The sequence below is a fragment of the Rattus norvegicus genome, chromosome 17 (genome assembly GCF_036323735.1).
Source record: "Rattus norvegicus strain BN/NHsdMcwi chromosome 17, GRCr8, whole genome shotgun sequence".
Lineage (NCBI taxonomy): Eukaryota > Metazoa > Chordata > Mammalia > Rodentia > Muridae > Rattus > Rattus norvegicus.
Genome location: NC_086035.1, coordinates 13,932,773 through 13,952,500, shown reverse-complemented (window position 1 = coordinate 13,952,500; position 19,728 = coordinate 13,932,773). Strand labels below are relative to the sequence as shown.

The 19,728-nt window shown below is 50.8% G+C and overlaps 1 protein-coding gene across 3 annotated transcripts; it reads left to right on the top strand.

The window, feature by feature from the left end:
• The first annotated feature begins 6,287 nt into the window (after window positions 1-6,287).
• S1pr3 (sphingosine-1-phosphate receptor 3) lies at window positions 6,288-19,728 on the top strand. Of its 3 annotated transcripts, XM_006253680.4 has the most exons (3): window positions 6,360-6,662; window positions 16,298-16,419; window positions 16,599-19,728. In XM_006253680.4, exons 2-3 carry the CDS (start codon window positions 16,382-16,384, stop codon window positions 17,581-17,583), a joined length of 1,023 nt encoding a protein of 340 aa, XP_006253742.1. In that variant the 5' UTR covers window positions 6,360-6,662; window positions 16,298-16,381; the 3' UTR covers window positions 17,584-19,728. The 3 variants fall into 3 exon arrangements, with proteins under 3 accessions (XP_063132423.1, XP_006253742.1, NP_001258072.1); XM_063276353.1 differs by lacking the exon at window positions 6,360-6,662 and adding an exon at window positions 6,288-6,350 and having other exon boundaries at window positions 16,298-19,728; NM_001271143.1 differs by having other exon boundaries at window positions 6,488-6,662; window positions 16,298-19,728.

The window sequence follows — 19,728 nt, the reverse complement described above, 5'->3', positions numbered from 1 at the left end:
CCTCCACGAGTCCCACCACCACCCCCAAACCAAACCATTTGGTGGCCAAGAAGAAGCAAACTTATTCCAGAACATTGCAGACACTTGTTCGGTAGCCCAAGGGCACAGTGGGAAAGCGCACAAAACTAGTTACAGCAGGAGACAGGCAGGTTTGCTCCTGACCAACCCAGCCACCTTCAGTTGCTCAGTGCAACAGCAGGCATTTCTGTTGAATGACGCAGTTCACCTCCTCTGGGAACTGTCTGGAAACGAAGCGCCCCGCGTCAGCCAGCCCCCACCATGATTTCCCAGGTGTGGCACCCACAGAGACACTTTGAGACGATCAATTTGACAGAAAGCACCCCCTACCCCCCACCCCTAGATTGCTGAAGTGTGCTCTGCCCGGCTGTGGTATTCACACGCAAACTCTGCAGCAGCGACTTTCCTAGCCAAAACGATGTTGCTGGGGTTGGGGGTGGAGGGGGGAATCCAGGCCGCCCACACCCAAAGCAGGGTCTTCCAGTTAGCGTCATTGGAAACATGCGCATGCGCGCAGGCCCTGGCTGGTTTCTCGGTTCTCTATCTGCTGCCATCCCGCCTCTGAAAGTCTGAAAACTCCGTGCCAACTGAAAGCCCCACTCCCTGTGTCAGAGAAGTTAACTACCCCGCCCCCGCGCGCGCCCCAAGTCCTAAGGTTACTTTACAGTCAGCACAGCGATGCGCCCTGCGTCCCAGGGATGCTATGGCAGGATGCTGTGTGTCTTTGAGTTTGAGCCCCAGACTGCTGTTTGCTGCGAAAAGTTCAAACGCGCCTTTGCTCCTGAGACTTTCACGTGCTAAATGGCTGGTTCTGAGTAGGATCGCTGGGAAGGAGCTGTCCCCAGCCGAAGAACCAGGGCGGAAGCGAGATTAAGGGAGATTATGGTTCTGTGACGGGATGCCACTTATCATCGGTTGTGTGGCTCTTTTGAGTTCCTCTTTCTGAGCCTTGTTTTCTCACTTGCACACCACTGTGATACCTCTGATCCCCACAAAAGAGTGTCTGAAGCAATCCAAGCCGCCCCCAAAACCCCAGTTTATGGGGAGGGGAAGGCAAGTCTTCCTTCTCTAACCCCAGCATATCTGGATCTCCTGTGTTGATGCTTAAAAGGGCTATAGTTTCCTGGCCTTGGGATCCTATCTAAAAAGCACTTCCTGAACAACTTGAAGCATTTCTCCCATGATGTCAAATATATTTTAAAAATGTTTAATACCTTTAGTCACCAGTGAAATGAAAAACAAAACTGCAAGATTCTATCCCACCCCAGTCTCGGTGGTTATCATAAAAAAAATAAATAAATAAAAAGTAGAGATGGCTCAGTCGGTAAAGTATTTGCTGTGTGAGCCTAAGGAACTAAGTCAATGCCTAGAAACCACTTAGAAAGTCCGGTGTGATGTTGAATGTTTGCAGATCCCAGTGCTGGAGAGGGGAGAAGAGATGGGTTCCTGGGCCTCACTGACCTGCCCCGCCTAGCTGACTCTCCAATATTCAGGTGGAAATGGTATCCAGAACTCAAACATAAGGTAAAGAGAGAATGAGAAAGACCTGAGGTTGTGGAAACAACCGCACACACCTGTGCACCTGAGGGAGGGGGAGAGAGGGAAGGGAAAGAGGAGAGAGAGTGGGGAGGGGGAGGGACTAAGGGAAGAGAAGGGGGAAGGGAGAGGGGGAGAAGGAGACAAACTAGGGAGATGACTCAGTCTGCAAAGTGCTTTCAGTGAGAGCCAGAGGATTTGAGTTCAGATCCTCACACCCACTTTTTTTTTTTTTTTTTTTTTTTTTTTGCAACCCGAGGCAGCTAAAACTCCTCACTGGTCAGCTATCTTAGCCCAGTGGATGAGGGGCTAGGTTGAGAACCTCTCCCTAAGAGAGTGTGTGTGTGTGTGTGTGTGTGTGTGTGTACGCGCGTGTGCGTGTATGTGTGCATGCGTGCACGCTGAGTATGAGATAAATCTAGAGAGCATTTTAATATTAGGTCCATTTGGGAAAACAGTAGCTGTAGGTTTCCCCCTGGGCCCTGTGAGCTCCTTAGGTTCTTTGCCAGATTTGCAGTACAATGCCCGTGTGTCCTCCTGTGGAATGCATTTAAAATCAAAGCATAAAGTGTTTGCTTACCCCCAAAACAGTCATGCCATGGGCCTACTTGCCATGCCAGGGATTATTATGGTTCACAGGGTTCATAGCAAAGTAAGACATTACACACACACACACACACACACACGCACGCACGCATGCGCGCGCGCGCACACACGCACACACACACACACACACACACACACACATCCCGTAAAAATAATATAACTGGATAAATAAATGCTGGTGAGAAAATGGGGTCTGGCCATTTGCATACACATGTCCCCAATGGGTTCATATTTAAATGCTTTAGTCACCAGGGAGTGGCCCCACTTGAAAGGATTAGAAGGATTGGGGGAGTGGCCTTGTTGGAAGCAGGGCATCATTGGAGAAGGCTTGGAGGTTTCACAAGCCCACACCAAGCCCTGTGTCTCCCTCTCTGCCTGCAGATCAGGATGCAGCTTCCCAGGACTTCTCCAAGGACATGCCTGCTGTCATACTCCCTGCCATGATGATCATGAAATAAACCTCTGGAGTTGTAAGGCCTCAGTTAAATGCCTTCCTTCGTACGAGTTGCCTTGGTCATGAGGTCACTTCACAGCAATAGAACAGTGACTAAGACATGGGGAAAAGGGAAGTCGTATACATTTTTGGCAGGAATGTAAAGAAGTACAGATGCTACAAGAAAAAAAACCACTTAAAATAGATCTAGCCTATGATTCAACTGTCCTACTTCTGGGACTATAGCAAAGATATCCTTGCCTGGCTTCATGCACTGTAGCAAAGACTGTCAGCTCAGATGCCCCATCGCAGGAGAAAGCTTTGACTGTAGCCTTCCTTTCTCTTTTCTCTGCTTCTCCAGTGCTGGGATTGCAGGAGTGCACCACCATATTCAGTTTCTACCCTGCTGGAAATGGGACCCAGGACGCTAGGCAAGCACTCCACCAATCGAGCCACATGCCCAGCTCTGCCTTGTCAGCTGCAGGCTGACTGGGTGCTGGAGGGGATGCACACCGCACAGCAGAGGACCCAGGAAAGTTCCATCATATCCCCCAGTCAAAATCCAAGTCTGGACGGCTCTGCCCGCACACAGCTGTGAGCTGTCATTGTCGGATAAAGACCTCAAGTCTGGGTTTCTCTACTGTGAGGTGAATGCATGTGCATTTAAAACAACTCAATTATAAGACAAGGAGCGGAATGAGAAGGCAGCTGTCCACACCAGCGCTAGTCTCATACCCCGACATAACCACACTTATCATAAATACCACATCATAAACACACATCACACACCATACCACACACTACACCCATATCACACATAAACACAAACACATACATCGAGCTACACACACATACTCACACATCACTACAGATACACTGCACAAACATGTACATTACACACCCACACATCACAAATATACACACACAAGACCATACAAACACACTGTGCAAATTCACACACACACACACACACACACACACACACTCACACACTACTCATTACAGATACACTGCACGCACATCCACATCTCATGCGAGAGTTCTCATAGCACATACACCACACAGACAATGTCTATGAGTTTATGTCTTTGAACGCTGTCAACTTCTTCCTAAAATACAAACTGTGAGGAGAACAGTTCCTGGAACTCCTGGCTGACCTCAAAGATGATGACGGGACAGAGTAGGAGTGTGGTGACGGACAAGCCCCTGTAGTCACTTGGCATTGGCTGGTGGCTGCCATGGGATGAACTCCCCCAGGAAGGCTGTGGCAGTGAGTCAAAGGAACGCCGTGAGTCCCAATAAGGCTGTGGGGCACACAGGGCCATCTTCCATTCTGCAAGCTCAGGGCTAGGTTCAAATACAAAGCGTCTCTCCCCAAATCCGTGTGGTGCAAGCCAGCAGAGAGGAAGTGGCTTGAGGTTGTCTGTCAAGTTGCAGAGTGACCACAAGACCCAAGTCCCCAATATTGTTTCAAGACAGTTCCTTTCTACCATGGTGCCTATCTCTAATAAAGGTCAGCTTTTTCTCTGAGACAGGATACCCAGTGTCAGGGTGCTTCAGAAACACAACCCAATAGGATCTAAACATGTATGAACACGCATGGAGCACAAACACACTTGCCAGGAGGGACTGATTCATGCATGGAGGCAATAAATCAAAAACCCTACGGACTTAATGCCCCAGTCAAGTAGGAAGCCATATGCACTGTTTGGAGAAGTCAAAGACTGCCAGCCTGGGAGGACTCTCTACTGGGATTGGCCCTTAGCCTCCACAACGGTCTATTCATGCCCATGGGGATTGGACAAAACCTTCCCACACTGACCAGCCATATACTGCAGCAGACAGATGTTCATCTCACCCAAACATTCTCACAAGAACGATGTTCAGAAAGTACCTAAGTGCCCCAAGCTCAGTCTAGAGGACAAAGCACAGTCAGACACCTGCTAACATCTCCGTGGAAAACTGCCTCTTGGCTTCCAGCCAGCGCTGTGTGCTCGACCGGCCCGCTAGCTCTCATATTTTCACCTTCTGACACACATGTCCAACTCTGTCTTTTCAGGGAGGGTTGCAAGAACGTGGATTCCCTCACTCTGTCGTTCCTGCTGAGGTTACAAACTGGTTTTTCTCTCGTCAGCCAGCAGTACACAAGGGAAGATGCATTCAGAGAAATCTGCCCGGAGTGGGTTCTATGGGCCTAGAGACCCAGTGTGAGAGCCTGAGTGTCTGAGCTTTAAAGTCCAGATACAGAACAGCAGAAGGGGTAAGGTTTCTAGCATGGTCCACAGAGGAAAGGTCTCCATCAGGGCAGACAGGGGAGGGGCCTCCATCAGAATAGACATCACAGCAAGGCAGGGGCTTCATCAGAGAGAAAGAGGCCTGGACTCAGAAGATGGCTGCTTCTGGCTAGGAAACTTTGAGAGAAAAGAAGCCTCGTTAGCCTCAGGGATGCTGCAGGTGGAATCACTCTTGAGAAAGACTGCCGGTAGCAGTAAGAGCCTGGTACCTCTCAGGCTGTGGGAGAGCGCTGTCTGAGGCTGGAGGAACTGTCATAGAGACTCAGGGTCACCCTGTTCTATCTGGAGGACGGTTTACCTGGGAAAAGGAGATACAGATGCTATTAAAACACACCTCTACCTGCCCGGGAAGGGACGGTGACACAGTGGGAAACAGCTAGAGCACTGGGCCTTTTTGTGGGGTTAGACGCAGTGACTAAGAAGACTGTGCTGTTACCCTGACCTCAGGAAGTGTCTGCAGAGACAGCTACAGAAACATCTTCAACTGTGGCCACCTCTCCCTCCTTTAACTGGATGTCGCAGGAGTCAGGAGGCATGGTCATTCTCCTTGCACTCAGGGAGAGAACTTTTTCCAGCTGTGTCCGAGACACTAGGCAAATTTGGAAGGCTAGGCAAGTAGGACCAGAGCTCAGGGGAGTCGTGCAGCTGAGGCAGCTGGAGCCCTGCAGCCCGGCTTGTGACCCAGAGGGCTTGGGCTTCTCACAGGGCAACAGAGAAGGCCAAAAGTCCCAAGATGAACCCCAAGAACGCGGCAAATTCATCTTCTGTAGGCAACAAAGCACTTGAGAAGAGGTAACAGGGGCCAGGACCCTGCCTGCTCAGGAATTTAGCCATGCTCTGCTTCCTCTCTCCTCTCCTTCCCCAAGCTGGTCTGGAGGTCTTTTGCATTTCCTTTGTAACGGACAATCGTGCATGTGGTTCCCCCTAAAGATTCTCATTTCTCCCCACATAGCTGGTGAGGCTTGCCCAGAGCGCGGGAGTAGACCGGGGTGTGGTTAACTAAGGTAAGCAAGACACAGGAGTCAGGACCTGAAATACACAAGAGGCTGGGGTCCCAGCCTTGCAGTTCAGAAAGGAATGGGGGCAGGGTAGGAGTCCGGAGGGGCAGGGGGCTTAGCTTACCAGCTCAGGCTGGTAGTCAGTTAATTTCAGGTTAAAGATAGTTAACACAGTCATCTCGAAGGGAGAACAGTATTAGTAAGAATCCTCTCAAATCCTTCTGGCCACCTAGGTCTACCCAAGTCCAGCTCTGTACCCGGTTCGGTATCTGCGACTGCTGGGTCCTGGAGCAGGTTTTGGGGCGGGAGGGGGGGCGGTGATTGGTGGAGGAATAGAGGCAGAGGGAATCCAGAGGGTTGAAGAGTCCAGCCAGGGTCCGCGGGTCTGGACAGCGCGGATGCAGCGGACTGGCAGAAAGACTGGGCGGGGACCTGGCCGGAGGCAGGACGTGGCTGGGAACCACGGTACGTAAATGGGAACCAGCCCGCAGAAGCTCTGAAGCTTGGGTTAGGGGCGGCAGGAGGCGGGTGACTCTGGGCCCCGCCCCGGAGGGCTGTGGCAAAAGTTTGCCTTCGGATCCTCTGGGGCAGAATCTGGGCGAGCAAGTTCAGGGGCAGGCGACAAGGTCCGGGTGCTGAGCGAGGCGGCTGGACAAGCTTAGCCAGAGAGAAACCTGAGGCCACGAGCGACCTCCGGAGGAGCCCCTAAACTGGAGCCTTAGCTGAGACTTAGCGGTGGCAGCATGCAACCAGCCCAGATGAGCCTTGCAGAACGAGGTGAGCGGCGAAATCGGATCGGGGCTACACAATCCAGAGTCGCGGGTTGAGGGAGCGGCTCCGGGTCCACCCGAACTACTTTTTGGATAAAATTTTAACCAAATCCAGGCACCACAGTGATTTGAGCTCGCGAGTGTCTCGCTTTGGCCACCCGCTCCCGTTCTCCGGGCCATTCATAACCCGGAGAGCAGGACCTAGTCATCAGTTGGAGCTGGTGAAGAGGTATAGGGTTCTTTTAGATAGCAACCGGGGCTTTTAAAATGTGTTTGTAAACCCTGAGCGGGAGTGCGCAAGCTCTCCAGGGAAAGATCCTTGTTTTACTTGGCTAATTAAGAAGTTAGACACCCTCACGAGAAGAAAACCCGGGCATTGGGAATGGCTGTGGTTTTTCCCTCTGGGAGAAAGCAAAAGCATTCTTTTCAGTTGTATGAGCTACAAAACTCCAGTTTCCTTAGCACTTCTAGAGCAGGCAATTCGGGGAGCGTCAGGCCTAGAACTAGACGACAAGGTACCTGCAAAGCAATAATGAGGCTCCCAGGGAAAATTGGTATGTCATACATTCTTGAATGAGATAGAAGAAAAGGGAGGGTGGCCATTAACCATGTGCCTGTACACGGTCTCTGTGTCCCTGTCTCTCTGGACTTGAACAATCCCGATGCCATATTCCTAAGACTTAATGTAAGAGGGTTTTTCATGTCAGCTGTTTAAAAGGAAATACTTTGCTTTGAACACCACTGTTAAGGTATGTGTAACATTCTGAGTCCAGGGGAAGGAGGGGAGGGGGTCTCCTCTCCTCTATGGCACATACCTCCTCCAAGCCTCCAGAGTCACTCATTCTAAAATCTGCTGTCACAAGTCTCTGGTATTGCATATCACGTCCTACAAACATTTATCTATTCCAAGTTCCATCCGTCATAGATGAAAACCAGGCAGATAGAGTCAAGTGAACATAATTCCTCAAAAGTGGACCAAAGGGTCACATACTGCAGGTAAATGCCTGGCAAGTTGTGGCTGTGGTCAGGGATGTTTGGTTGAGGTAGTGGTGGTGGTGGTGGTGGTGGTGGTGGTGGGGTGTGTGCGTGTGTGTGAGCATATGAGCGTGCGTGCACGAGGGCTCTGTTTAGGTAGCTGTGGAGGAATCTAGATCTATAAACCTCTTAAGGGCTACAGAGCTCAGTGCTGGGGCGAGTATTGTGTTGCCATAGAACCCCCACATCGGCTCTTCCCATCTGCAGATGGGCAGATGCTCACATCCGGTCAGTGTCAGGCTGTCTACATACATCCGAGGGTCCACCTGGAGAGCCTGCCCTTTGGAAGCCTCCGCCAACATTTGGAGAGAATTACATCCTAACCACTTAGGATGTCTCCCCGATGCCATTTGTTCTTTACACACACACACACACACACACACACACACACACACACACCCTACCGAGACCCTCCTGGTTCTCTACCATACATGATGTAGGACCTCCCACTTCCTATGAAGCTTTATATACTAGTCTGATGACCTGCTTTCCATGAATTGGGGACTGGTCCTTTTTCTGGAAAGCATGATATGTTGTTACACAGATTTCTTCCTCAATGCCTACAGTTTATGGGTATACTTTTTGTTATACTTTTTGTTACAAGAATAGTAAACACTTGAGTGTGTCATTGTTGTTGAAAAAAACGTAGGGGTTCCCTTGTGTTATCTGAACCCCTCCTTTACCATCAAAGTTTGAAGGTCACCTGTGAGCAAGCTGTGTTAGCTGGGATGTGGTGTTGTGGTTCCTTGCCCCTCCCCCCCCCCCCCCCCCCCCGGAGCTGAGGACTGAACCCAGGGCCTTCTACCACTGAGCTAAATCCCCAACTGGTTCCTTGACTCTTAAAATCTTGTCTGCCCTCAGGATTCCATGATTACCAATTTTGGATCCATGTTATAGGATCCTAAAAGGTTTCCTTCCCACAAGCTCTTGGGCAGGCTGACTGCAATCCTTGGATTTTAATATCCTTCTATTCCCCTGTCTCTAAGAGTCATCTAAACATTCCACCCAAACTCCGGGACTGGTCTTGGAATGCCTGTAGCTACAAGCAATTAGGCTGTAAAGACACCAAGAGGCTCTTAGCACCTTCTAGAGAAGGGACCTAGGACAAGTGACCAACTCATAAAAACCTTATCCCTGAAGGGATGGGCTAGGACAGATGCCTCATCTCCAGCTAGGCTCTGCCATTAGGAACCTCAGTTTCCCACTGTGTCCATTCAGAAGTCTCATGCTCTTGTAGGGACTACGTGTGACCGGGATGGCCTTCCTGGGCAAGACACCTCACGTTTGTACATATTGCTACCTTCCTGACACAAGAGATTTCCACACGTCTACCTTCATTTTCTGGAAAGTGTGGCAGTAAGTTGGTCCCCTGTCCTTGCCAGGAGCAAGCACTGTAGGGAGAATTTGAAAAGCCTGACCACAAAAGTGGGCAAAGGAGAAAACTACTGTAAGGCACGTTCAGATCTTGCATCCATGATCCAATGCCTTTCCACAGACAAGTTTGATGTTCAAGACATTCACAGGGCACCCAGTGTTCTTGGGACATGACCTCCATATCTGGGGTTTCTTGGACCGCCTTGGGATCTGTGTGTCCTCTTGTTTGCTAACGAGAAGGACAGGGACCGCAGACAGGGAGACATGGAGAAGCCCCACCAGGCAGAGGCACTTGTATCCGTGCTTGAAGAAGAAAGGTGGGAGAAACGGGGCCGTCCTCAGCTTTCATCGGTAACCTTTGTCTCACAGGGTGTTTCTTCGTCTGACCTTAGCTCAGCATGTCCAGTGTGGGAGGCTGTGTGAGTGAAGCCTTCACTCTGTCCTGAACTGTCTGGAGGCAGAATGAAGTCGAGGCAGAAAACCAGAGTGAGAGGACTCGAGAGCAAAGGAACTCTTCAGGAGTGGGAGCCATGAACTGGCCCTCCAGTTATGTCATTTCTTGGTTCTTTTAAATGAGGAGGAAAAAAAAAAAGACCCAAAACCTCCAGCTTTCCAAGAAACGTTGCTCACTGTCAGATACTGGTTGCTTTAATTTGGTTTGGAGGATGAGGTCATTGACGTCTCTGCAAAAAAAGAACCAGTCCTTCCTCTGACCAAGGGAGATGTCTTTTTCTCTGAGATTTTTGAGAAAGGGGAGAGGAGGAGGGTAAGAAGAATCAAAAAGAGGAGAGGGGAGAGAGGGGGGAGGGGAGGGAAAAGGAGGGAGCACACTAGACAGCAGAGCTATTTCCCCTCCTTTCCCTTCTTTTTATAGTTTGTTTACTTTTTAAACCGACATATGGAGAAAGTGAGTTGCTGGGGTAGAAGGCACATCTGGAATCTATCGGACCCCTCTCCCAGGCTCGCTTCCCCCAAGGGAAGCCGCTTTTGGATCAGGGGGGAGGGCAGGCATGCCTAGTATTGGTGAGGTCTCGTGTAGGGTCACCCACCACTGAGCCATTTGGTCAAGGCATCTCCTTCCTTCTTGGCAAAGAGAAAAATATGTTTGGTGTCAGAGTGCTTCAAGGAAAGCTGTACAATCCCAGCGTCATGAGGCCAAAGTGAGAAGTTGGCTCAGGTGACAGGGGCAAGGACAGCTCAGATGTAGACAGTGGCTCCCATTAAATGCAGAGTGACTGAGGACTCCAGTTCAATCCTCATCAGATCAGAGGGGGCCAGGAGAGGGGAGGAGGAGTGTGCTGGGTATGTGGAGTGCTGGCTAATCAAACCTTGGGAGTGCAAAGGAACACAGACAAGGGGCTCCCTAGGAACCAGTACTGAGGAGACCAGTGCTGTTGAGGGAGCCCTCTAGTCTAGAGTTCAGTAGGACCTGTCTATCTCCAGAATAAGCCTCAGAGTTTGGAGGACACATAATAAACTGGTCTCTGTGTGGCCACAATCTCAACATCAGACTTCTTTAAAAAAAAAAAATCCTGTGTGTGTGTGTGTGTGTGTGTGTGTGTGTGTGTGTGTGTGTGTGTGTAAGTGAGGATGCTTACGTATGCCAGCATGTGTATGGGGTTAGAGAACAACCTCAGGTATCAGCCCTTGCCTCCAATTTTGTTTGAGACAGGGTCTCCTTTATCATTCACTACATTGTACACCAGGCTAGCTGGCCCATCCGCCACCAAATCTGGGCACCTTTCTGCCCCTGCCTCCCGTGCTATGTAGGAGTGCTGGGATTACGGAAGTGCTCTTATATGCCTGGCTTCACATGCCACCTGAGAATTCAGACCCAGACTCTCAGCCTGTACAGAAGGAGCTTTACTCACTGAGCCATCTCTCAAGAGCTCCCTCTGTTCCAAAGGAAATGGGTCGGCCGTCCAACTTACAATGTCATTGCTGGACTTCATCCCTTCCCCAACGCCAAAGGCAAAACTGCAGAATGCATCTCCCTTGCCTTCAGTGGGGATACCTTGACCCCCACCCCCACCCCCGAGTGTACACACACACACACACACACACACGCCTATTTTATAGACCAGCACTTCTGGGTCATGGCTATAGCCCACCCCTTACACCAACGTGCCCCTTAGAAAGCAAGGGTAGCCTGCAATGATGCAGGTCCGTGTTCACCAAGAAAATGGTGTGAGAAACAACCCTTGGCTGGGAGAGACGTTTTTATTTGCAAATCAGACCCAAAGAGGGTGCTGTGCAGAAATGTATGAAGAGTAGCCAGGGTTTGTCTATATCCACAAGTGTGGTTATGTGCAAGATTCAAGGTGTCCCATGGTTCATTTACATACTGGAAGAAACAGGATAAATCCACTCAGGGTGAGAACCCCAGACAGCGGTCAGCTTGGGTGACAACACTGACCAGCAGAGACCCCTGGTGGCCTGTTGCTTACCCGAGTGCTGGCCCCAAGAGTGTTTGGTTGTCTACGTGGTGAGTCAGGCTGGCTTCCTGGTGCATTCATTTGGTGACAGAACTGAAACACCCACACCTCGCCCTTAGCAGAGCTCACACACATCTGCTTCTGACCATGCAGGGATCTCTAGATGTATCCAAAATCGACTTGGTGTTTAGCCCAGGACTTCGCTCTCAGGACGTGACCAGCTTTATAAATCTTGATAAACCAGAGAAAACCACGTGTTTTAGGTCCCAAAGAGCCTGATAGCTTCAAGAGGCAAATGCAGAGAACCAGAGTGGTGTCGAACAAAAGATGCTCTATAAAATGTCTGCTGCTTGAGAGATGAGTTTTAATTAAGGGGGAGCATAGCTTTGGCAGTCGAGGAGGCTAGTTGGTAGGTCCGCGGCCTGCGCGAGTCCTGGCGTGTCCGCTATCAATATCACTGTGGTTAGTTAATTGCTGGTGTCTGCTTCGCTCCCCACCTGTTTTTCTTTCTACTACGCTCACTCTTCTAAAAGATCTGCTCCTGCAGAGAGCCGTGCCTTCCTTCACCTTCTGTCCCCGTTGGAGCAGTGGTCCTCAGCCTCCCTAATGCTGTGACCATCTAATTTAACACAGTTCCTCATGTTGTGGCGACCCTCCCCCAAAGAAAATTTATTTCCCTTGCTACTTCATAACTGTCATTCTGCTACTGTTTGAGATCATGATATGTATGTTTTCCGAGACAGGACTTTGCCAAAGGGTCACAACCCAGAGGTTGAGATCGGATCTGCCCGATTTTTAAAGGGACTTTCTTCCCTCCTGGCTCTGGAGGCAAAAGTCCAAACTTTCCAGGGAGGGATGGGGTGTGTCAAGTGCTGTGGGAGGTTGGGAAAGTGAGACATTGGAAACAATCTGAGTTAGTACATGCACAGGACAGGGGCTGGGAAGATGGCTCGGTCGGGAAAGTGCTCTCCTCTTTTTTTTTTTTTCTTCTTCTTTTTTTCGGAGCTGGGGACTGAACCCAGGGCCTTGCGCTTGCTAGGCAAGTGCTCTACCACTGAGCTAAATCCCCAACCCCAAGTGCTCGCCTCTTAAGCAGGAGGACCCAAGTTCAATTCTTAAAACTCGTGTGCAAAAGCAGGGTGTGGTGGGGCATGTTTGTCATCCCAGCACTAGGGAGGCAGAGACAGGAGGATCCCTGGGGCCTGCTAGCCAGTCAGTCAAGTCAACTGAGCAAATTCCAGGTCAGAGAGAGACTCTGCCTCAAAATAAAAACAAACCACAAGCCCAAGGTAGACATCATCTGAGGAACAACACCTGAAACTGACTCATAGCGGTCACACAGGCACATGTGTGCACATGTGCATACACAAAGGCTAATCTAAGTTCACTCGTCTTCCCCAGAACAAGAAACCTGGAGGGAAACCTTAACTTTCACCAGTGTTGTGAGCTGGGTCTTCAGACATTGTCTATCTGTTCTCAGGACGGAGACCCCGATGGCAGAGCAGGTAGCCCAGTGCTATTTGAAAACAAACCTGGACATCAACACAGCAGGGACAGAGCATAGCATGGCATGGGTTCTCCAGCATCCGTAGGAACTGGCAGACCTGCCCTGTAAGCGGGGAAGGCTCCTGGCTAGCTGCTGTGTCAGGGGACAGCACCCAGGGACGTGAGGTTAGAGCTGATCATCACGCTGGCTTTTCCTGCTTTGGGTGTCTAGTCTTGACTGTCAACTTAAGGACATGTAGGGTCAGCATGGAAACGAATGCCGGCATGGTCTACTTTCTAGATCAGGTTAATTGAAGTGTGTGGGCAGGACCGTCCCATGGGGTGGGGTCCTGGACTGAATAAAACACGGAGAACACCAGCTGACTCGCCTTCATCTCTCTCTGCTTCCCGACTGTGGATGCAGCGTGACCAGCCACCTCCAGCTCCCACTGCCATGCCTTCCCCGCCGTGGTAGACTGCGCCCTTGAACAGGGAGTCAGATAAGCCCCCTTTCCTACGTTGCTTTGGTTGGATGTGCTGTTTCATTTCAGAAAGCTGAGGCTGCTTACGGTTTCCTAGTCTCCTAATGAGAACTTTTGCAATATTTTCCTTAAAGTGATGACAGCCTTGGAGAAAGGTCATGGGGCTGGCCTGACCCTAGACGGTGCCACAGGATGAGCAGAATGTGACGTGGGGGTTGACAGACAGATGAGACTTAAGCTAAGATCAGGAGGCATGGGCTGGGAGTGTGTACAGCTCAGTTAGTAGAGTGTTTGCTTGGCAACCGAGAGGCTTAGCAACCGAGAGGCTTTGACTTCAGTGACCCCACACACCGCATGAAACACCGTGGTGGTTTGAGCTTGTGGTCTCAGCCCTTAGGAGGCAGAGGCAGGGGGGTCAGAACTTCAAGATCATCATAGCAACTCCCATGTAAGGCTAGGTTGCATGATACCTGATGGTGGTGGTGATGATGATGATGATGATGATGATGATGATGGTGATGACGATGATGATGGTGGTGGTGATGATGATGATGATGGGAGGAGGAGGAAGAGGGGGGAGGGGGGTCAGAGTAGAAAGAGACTTGTAGAATTGTCCCGCCTGCCTCGGGGAGAACTTTTAGAAGCCCAGTGAAGAGCTTGGTTGGGTGTGAGAGGATGCGAGCCCTCTCTGTATCACCAGGGTCTCATCCTCAGAGCCGCTCTCTGAAGTTAAAAGAAGGTATAGCAAAGTTTCCACTGGCCAGCGACACTGAGGCTGACCTCAGCTCAAGCCCTCCATGGTCCCAGGCAGCTCAAATAGTTGGACTAGGCTAAGGGTGGTTCCAGGTAGAATGTAGACATCAACTCAGGCAGTTCCTGGGAATTCTGGAACAGCAGATTACCTCCAAAAGCCAGGAAACTAGGAGGTTCCTCTACTGAGAAGCCACCAGCCTCTTCTTCCCAATGTCACCAATGCTAAGGCCTCCCCAGTGATAGAGAGAGAAAAGGTTTACACAAAACCCACTGCTGCCAGGGGGTCTAAGGGGTGCAGAGTTCCCCAGGAGTCACTTGCCCTTCTCAGCCCTATAGCACCATCCATAGAGGAACCCCTGGTATCCTTCAGGGAATAAAGGCCCTATTGGAAGTGGTGTCTTAGACCACTGTCTTAGACCATGTGTCTAGGAACCAAATTTAGGCCGGGAGCTTAAACACTGAATAAATCCTCAGCGGGTACTCAGAGCGGGCTATTTTCAACTCACCTCACTTGGACCTCATTAGAAATTTAAAAATCCAGTAACTTTAATTTAAAATAAGTGATCGTAGAGAGGGAGTTGGAAGGAACAGAAAGAGGTTAGGCCCAGTTGGACAGAGAATTCAGTCCTAGACTTCTGCAGCACGGGGAGCTGGCTTGGGTTCATACAAAGATACGGGCCTCAAACTTGCAAATGTTTAAGGAGTTGAGAATGCTAATGGCTAGACTGTGATCGTTACCAACAGTACACACCTGTCACCATGCCACGCCCACAAAGATGCACAACTAGGCGTGTCCACTACAATAAAAACTGAATGGTAGGCCATGTGCATCAAGCTCTCCTCAGAGCTTCGGAATCACGAATGAATCAAAGGGTGGAGAGGAGACGTAAGCCAGGTGAACACTTCACAGCCCTCTGGGCGGACCTGGGGGAGACAGCTCAGTTGGTGAAGTGCTTGTCGTGCAAGCATGAGTGAAAATTGAGTTCAGGATCCCCCAGCATCTAGGCAGCTTTGGTGGTATGCATCAGTAATCCTAGTGTGGTGGGCAGGTAGACAGGAGAATCCCTGGAACTCAGTGGCCTGCCAATGTGGCTTCATGGGTTCAATGGGCTTCAGGTACAGTCACACACATGGGAACACACGTGCATGCATTTGTGTCACAGGCACACATGCTTATTCTCTCTTATGCACGCACACACACATGTGTGCGCACACACACACACACACACACATGTACACACACACTTATTTGTTCAGGGTCTGGCGTTTGCATTCAAGGCCTTCAAAGCAACCCCCAAGTATCACCTTCCTTCTATGCCCAGGCGTTGTAAACATGCCAATTCATACTCCCTGGCCCAGACTTCTGCCTTTCAAGCCACACTCGGAGTTCATGTCACCACCCTCTCCCCTTCCTTTAACCTCAGCCGCCGCTGCTTCCAGGACGGGTAGCAATTCCTTCCTCCCTGGGCTCTGCTCAGGGCAGTGGCCGCAGGGTTCTCGCTCAGGCTGCTCTTCCTGTCCTCCCTCTGAGGTCAGGCTCTAGGGCTCTCTGCCAGGTGGGCCAAAGGCCCATCCAGACCCCAAAGGAATCAGCCCAAGGAAGTATGAGGTGCTTCTCATGGTACTGCTTCAAACCTCATCAAGGAGGACCCGGAAGTCCTTCAAACACTGTTTTCCTTACTGTGTTTCTCCACCCCTCCTTTTTCACCCTCCTCTCCCGCCTTCCTTCTAACCCTCCCTCCCTCGATTTTCCTCATCCCGAGAAAAATCCGATTCCCTCCACAGCTGGGAATAGGGGTTTACCAGCTCCCACGTGGTGGGTGAGAAGTAACGCGGTATTTTCCTGGTGCCTGGAGATTTCCAAGTCTGCTCCGTGGTTACAAGATTCACAGATTCACACTCTGAGGTTTCTTCTCTGGCAGCTCCAGGCCCCTTCCCCTGGTCTTTTAGAGACTTGGCCTACGTTCCAAGCACTCCCTACACACCAACCCTCCAAATGCGTTAGCATTTTCCACACTTAGAGTTGCTGAATGGTGATCACTTGATCCAAAGTTCCTTCTGCTTTTATCTTCTTACAGAGCCTGTTTCCAACACTCTTGCTGCAGTCAGGCCTGCTGCACGCCTTCAGGAACCCACCACCGCTGTCCCAATTGTCCCCTGAAATGAACGTTCCTGGCGCGCCCTCTCGTGGACTGTTGAGGTAACCATCCGTCTATAGGAAGTCATGGCATCCACGCATGCGCAGGGCCACCCGCCAGTCTTGGGGAATGATACTCTCCGGGAACATTATGATTACGTGGGGAAGCTGGCAGGCAGGCTGCGGGACCCCCCTGAGGGTAGCACCCTCATCACCACCATCCTCTTCTTGGTCACCTGTAGCTTCATCGTCTTGGAGAACCTGATGGTTTTGATTGCCATCTGGAAAAACAATAAATTTCATAACCGCATGTACTTTTTCATCGGCAACTTGGCTCTCTGCGACCTGCTGGCCGGCATAGCCTACAAGGTCAACATTCTGATGTCCGGTAGGAAGACGTTCAGCCTGTCTCCAACAGTGTGGTTCCTCAGGGAGGGCAGTATGTTCGTAGCCCTGGGCGCATCCACATGCAGCTTATTGGCCATTGCCATTGAGCGGCACCTGACCATGATCAAGATGAGGCCGTACGACGCCAACAAGAAGCACCGCGTGTTCCTTCTGATTGGGATGTGCTGGCTAATTGCCTTCTCGCTGGGTGCCCTGCCCATCCTGGGCTGGAACTGCCTGGAGAACTTTCCCGACTGCTCTACCATCTTGCCCCTCTACTCCAAGAAATACATTGCCTTTCTCATCAGCATCTTCACAGCCATTCTGGTGACCATCGTCATCTTGTACGCGCGCATCTACTTCCTGGTCAAGTCCAGCAGCCGCAGGGTGGCCAACCACAACTCCGAGAGATCCATGGCCCTTCTGCGGACCGTAGTGATCGTGGTGAGCGTGTTCATCGCCTGTTGGTCCCCCCTTTTCATCCTCTTCCTCATCGATGTGGCCTGCAGGGCGAAGGAGTGCTCCATCCTCTTCAAGAGTCAGTGGTTCATCATGCTGGCTGTCCTCAACTCGGCCATGAACCCTGTCATCTACACGCTGGCCAGCAAAGAGATGCGGCGTGCTTTCTTCCGGTTGGTGTGCGGCTGTCTGGTCAAGGGCAAGGGGACCCAGGCCTCCCCGATGCAGCCTGCTCTTGACCCGAGCAGAAGTAAATCAAGCTCCAGTAACAACAGCAGCAGCCACTCTCCAAAGGTCAAGGAAGACCTGCCCCATGTGGCTACCTCTTCCTGCGTCACTGACAAAACGAGGTCGCTTCAGAATGGGGTCCTCTGCAAGTGAATGTCTCCACAGGTCAAGCTCTGCAGCCACACCTATTTATTGCACGCATTCGCTTCCACGCGAGGCCTTAGAGATCTTGACCCTGGAGGTCTGCTTGACGTGGCCACCAACTCCTGAGGAGGAGACCCAAGGAGACACCGATACATTTCAGCCCGGACATGGATGTGCCTTATGGGTTGCAGGCTCCATCCTTCTGAATGTACCAAGCTGCTGACGTTGTCCACTCCCTTTGGATGCCGATTTCCCCGGTCCAGGGAGGGCAGGTAGTGATGTGCTATGCACATGCGCTTTGGGATGGAATCTTCCTATCTTCACACTACATTAATTTTCATAGAATGGGTGCTCCTGTATGTGTCTGTCCGTTGCTGTGTTGTACAGAATGTGTATGCCAGGTTTTCCCAGGTGGAGCCCATTACAAAGTGTTGGTCCCCCCACATCTTGTGTAACGGTTGGTCCGAACCTGCAGGCACAGCTGTACCGGATTCAGCATGTGATAAGGTGGTGCGCCTTTCCCGGTGCCCTTGTGCCGGTGTCCTAGCTCATGGCTGTGAAAAGTTACTCAAGTATTCCTTATTCTCAAAAAGCCTCACCCAAGAGCAGCCCAGGTGTGTGGGTCTCACCTTTACATACCCGTGTCCCTCCCTCTTGGGTCCCTTCCATAAGCTTAAGTACATCTGAAAGCCAGATTATGTGATCGTTGAGGCATTTCTGAAAATCACTGAAAAGCCAGCCAGGATCTCTCAAAATGCTGGCATCACTGAAGGAAGAGCCCATGAGGAGAGGCAAGGTGCTCTCCACCGTGGGTCACCCTTCCAGGGGACGGCAGTCTGCTGCATGTAGAGAGTTTCCAGCAGTGACATTCACAAGCCAGCCCTTCAACTGTATGGTACTGAGTTCAGTTCCATGTAGAGAAGCTTGATTCGTGTGTAGAGAAGCTTGATGCCAGTCAGCTTTGCCGCCACCTTTTGCTGGCAAGGAGCTGAAGCTGTCAGCAAAGCTTCTCGTCTCCCTCAATTGTGGACCCTGACCAGGACCCTTCAGTGAGAGGAATCCGCCAGGCTAGGAGGCGTGATGTGGTTCTTTGCACCCTCTTCAGAGAGAACCATTCCCATGCCCATATGATGGGCGCTCCACCGCTTGGACCTGCGTTCCTTTGTCCATCCTGTAAGGAAAACGCTTAGAAGACACCTCTGAAATCCCCTCCCCAAGGACTCTGCCCGCGGGACACACAGGTGGGTATGTTGGAGAGAGCAGCCAGCACCCATGCTCCCAGAACAGTCTTTGGAAGGACTCACACTCGGGGAAACTTCATGTCAGAGCTCCCCATAAGTTGATTAGCATCAGAGACACACCTACCAACCTTTTTAAAGATGATTTTTCTCTCAATGGTTACTTGATGGCATTTGCTCTTGCTTAGGGACACTTTTCCTGGGCCCTAGGTAACCATGGACTGACTAACGAAAGACTTCCCCTGGTGGATATAGGTCACTGCCAGGGAATTCTGCTGGATCATTGGCCTATCTGTCTCTTCTCTACGTCACCGAGAAAATAACTTATTCTCTCATCATGGTGTTGACAAAAAACCCAGGCATTTCTGGGAAAGGAAAGCATGCAAGTGCTGGGCTGAGGGAAAATAACAGGCCAGTGTGTGGGGGAGTTGAGGTGGAAAATGAATGGGGCTTGAGGACGTGCTCTTCCCTAATCGGAATGCTTCGAGGCCATGGATCTGGGTCACTAATATTAATAACACATTGTACATGACTCTGACTTCTCTATATCCTCCTGTGTCTGCTTTCATTCAACAGCCCTTGCAGAGGGCCACACCTACCATCCCCAGCTAGGAGGTGACATTTGTAGAATGACAGAGTGTCGAGCAGTTGAAATTAGAAATACACTAAGACCTAATTGCACTCACTTGATGTATGCCAAATGGAGCAATCATCCGTGACGCCAGTGTGCGCTCCTTTCCCTAGCTAAGCCACCGAGACAGCATTGAGACCGAGTGCACCCAAACCCTCACCCCGAAGGTCGGAAACAAGAGAAGCCAGAGACCCTGGGGCCTGCCCCAGGTAGCGAGTGACCTTTACTACTTGCAGTTTATGTTTGTTAATAATAAATAAAACCAAAAGCCTTTATATAAACCCA

Excerpts from the sequence above, each read along its gene's own strand:
- S1pr3 (XM_063276353.1), top strand. The coding sequence starts at position 16,444 with ATGGCATCCACGCATGCGCAGGGCCACCCGCCAGTCTTGGGGAATGAT.